The sequence below is a fragment of the Epargyreus clarus genome, unplaced genomic scaffold (assembly GCF_041222505.1).
Source record: "Epargyreus clarus isolate Ecla_fem2 unplaced genomic scaffold, WU_Ecla_fem_2.2 ptg000008l, whole genome shotgun sequence".
NCBI classification, from domain to species: Eukaryota; Metazoa; Arthropoda; class Insecta; order Lepidoptera; family Hesperiidae; genus Epargyreus; species Epargyreus clarus.
The window spans coordinates 6,738,113-6,740,810 of record NW_027332216.1 but is presented as its reverse complement, the minus strand read 5'-3'; the positions used below and the strand labels follow the sequence as shown (position 1 = coordinate 6,740,810).

The 2,698-nt window shown below is 45.9% G+C and overlaps 1 protein-coding gene across 1 annotated transcript; it reads right to left on the bottom strand.

The window, feature by feature from the left end:
• Window positions 1-1,109: 1,109 nt before the first annotated feature.
• LOC140744280 (aspartate aminotransferase, mitochondrial-like) lies at window positions 1,110-2,158 on the bottom strand. Its single transcript, XM_073075835.1, has one exon. It carries the CDS (start codon window positions 1,684-1,686, stop codon window positions 1,426-1,428), a length of 261 nt encoding a protein of 86 aa, XP_072931936.1. The 5' UTR covers window positions 1,687-2,158; the 3' UTR covers window positions 1,110-1,425.
• Window positions 2,159-2,698: the final 540 nt, after the last annotated feature.

Here is a 2,698-nt window from a genome sequence, read left to right as displayed (position 1 = left end):
ATTCAGATAAGAGGTTCTCTCTTCAAATTCATCTTACCACTAGAAAAGAGTGCAGTTTCCAGTAATTAATTCCCCCTATTAGTGATCACACAGGAACGCAGTCGTTGTCCCATAACCTTACCGGCTACGTTAAACTGCTTTCGCGTGAGCTTAAAATTAAACAGTTATTTCACATTTTTTTTACAACATAGGAGTAACAGACGACCATGCAGTCCACCTGCCATCAGCCCATGGACATCTGTAATCAACCCCAGGTAAGATTACATATTCCTACCTGACGTGAGCCACAGATACGCCGCTACCCCTGAAGGCTAAGCTGGAACTTGGAAACGTATGTCTTACCACTTTTTACCAAATACGCTTCAAACCAGAACCCAACAGTACTTAACGTTGCTGTTATGAGGCAGAAATAGGTGTGGCGGTGGATCCGCCGGAGTCGAACAACAAAGGGTTCTACCACCTTCAATAACTACTTCAATTCCATTTTCGTTCTATATACGTAATTGGTTACTTCTCCGATTGTTTGAAATAATCAATCCAATTCCAAAAATAAAGGGAGAGATTCTAATATAACAGTCTCGCTTCTTAAGATAAACGTGCAGATTGTTATACTTTATAAGAAAAGAATTTTAAAATTCCAAGCGATACTCTAACAAAGAAGTGTTCTTCACTAAACGGGTTCCTTCCACCCGGCGACTATCACCTTATTTAAAATGCTATTTCCGTGTGGCGCTCACTCGATAACCGCTCCGTTGCCGTCAATGTCCGCAGTACGTGACTTTGCTAGAGACAGTAGTAGTCCTTCGCATTTTTCATGGGAATAGATTTTACTCGAAACTGCACTCTTTTCTAGTGGTAGCGTGCATTTGAAGGTTGAAACTCTTAATATAGAAAGATGTTCATGGACATAAGTAGCCACTTACATCAGGACTGCATGTTTACTCTTGGAGCTGTTTAGTAAGATGCATTTGAAAGGAGTAGAACTGTTTATATGAATACATATTTTCATGTCCAGGATACCATGTCTATTTACCATCAAGTTATGGGAGCTGGGCGTCGAGGAAATAATTGCAGTCTATTTCGCGAACAAATTAGATTTTTATTTAAATTTAACACAAATTTTACACAAGTTTTAACAAAAATGAAATTAAAAAAATAAATTGATGGGATAGGTCGAGTCACTTTCCGCGATGGAGGTGAACTGATTCCATGGTGGACGGCCACCTGTACGTGGGACGGCCACCCGCGCGTGGGACGGCCACCTGCGCGCCTCGTCAGCGTTGGCCGTTCCGCGAAGGCCCGATGCAGCGCAAGCACGATGCAGCGTGAGAACGGTGTAGGGCTGGCGCGATGCAGCCTTAACGTGTAGGGCTGTCCCTTACACGTAACTTCTCCCGCCCCAGCTGAGCAACTATTTGCCTACGTTTAGTGCAAATATTGCGGCCTTCTTGTCCTCTCGATTGAGGTCGGTGAAGCAGAAGCGATCTGGTCGGCGATGTGTCGCCAGGAGTTCTTCTTGCCGGCGCCCTCGATGCCGGCGCGCAGCTGCGTGCGCATCGCGATGATGCGGTCCACTATCAGCTCCACGTCCGGTAACCACTGCTTCCTGAGGTCAGGCGCGGTGAGGATCTCCTGCACGAGACATGCGCCGTGCAGCGGCGGGCTGGAGTACATGGTGTGCACCATTATTAATGAATTTCGGGTCGACGCCGGTGGGTTTGCGGGCACACGCGTGAAGCAGGATTTTTCGGGGGTTTTGGAGATATCTTAGTTGCCCCACATGGGCGTGGGCATCCAGATCTCCTTTTTCCTCGCATAATGCTTCGTGATGAATTCTAGGCGTAGACGGAGGGTGCCAATGCGGGACAATGTAGTACTAGCTCCATCTCGTACTTGCACATCGTATTTCGGATGTAGCGAGCTGAGCAGGGTTCCCCGACGTCCGGATCTCGTTCAATGGTTCGGTTTCCCGTTTAATAGCGATAGTCCGAAACACGCACAAACCGGGAACTTTCGATTGCGCCAGTTATGGGTTCTGCGCCACTTATGGGTTCCTCGTTTAATTGCGATAGTCCGAAACACGCACAAACCGGGAACTTTCGACTGCGCCAGTTATGGGAGCTGGGCGTCGAGGAAATAATTGCAGTCTATTTCGCGAACAAATTAGATTTTTATTTAAATTTAACACAAATTTTACACAAGTTTTAACAAAAATGAAATTAAAAAAATAAATTGATGGGATAGGTCGAGTCACTTTCCGCGATGGAGGTGAACTGATTCCATGGTGGACGGCCACCTGTACGTGGGACGGCCACCCGCGCGTGGGACGGCCACCTGCGCGCCTCGTCAGCGTTGGCCGTTCCGCGAAGGCCCGATGCAGCGCAAGCACGATGCAGCGTGAGAACGGTGTAGGGCTGGCGCGATGCAGCCTTAACGTGTAGGGCTGTCCCTTACACGTAACTATCAGGACTGCATGTTTGCTACTTTAATGTTATTAAAACTGTAATGATCATCATCAACTGATTGTTCCATTGCTATTTTTTAATAGTCTGTTTTTTTGTTTCTGCAGTTATTATGGTAACCATAAAAAGTTTTAAAACATTTCATTTTTCGAACTTCCATGTATGCAACTTTATTTGCGATTTTCTTCACCGCATAATCAAGTTCTGATTAATTTCTACTACGTACATAACTGTGA

What these genes read in the sequence shown, in the direction of transcription:
- LOC140744280 (XM_073075835.1), bottom strand. Translation starts at nt 1,686, where the DNA reads ATGGTGCACACCATGTACTCCAGCCCGCCGCTGCACGGCGCATGTCTC.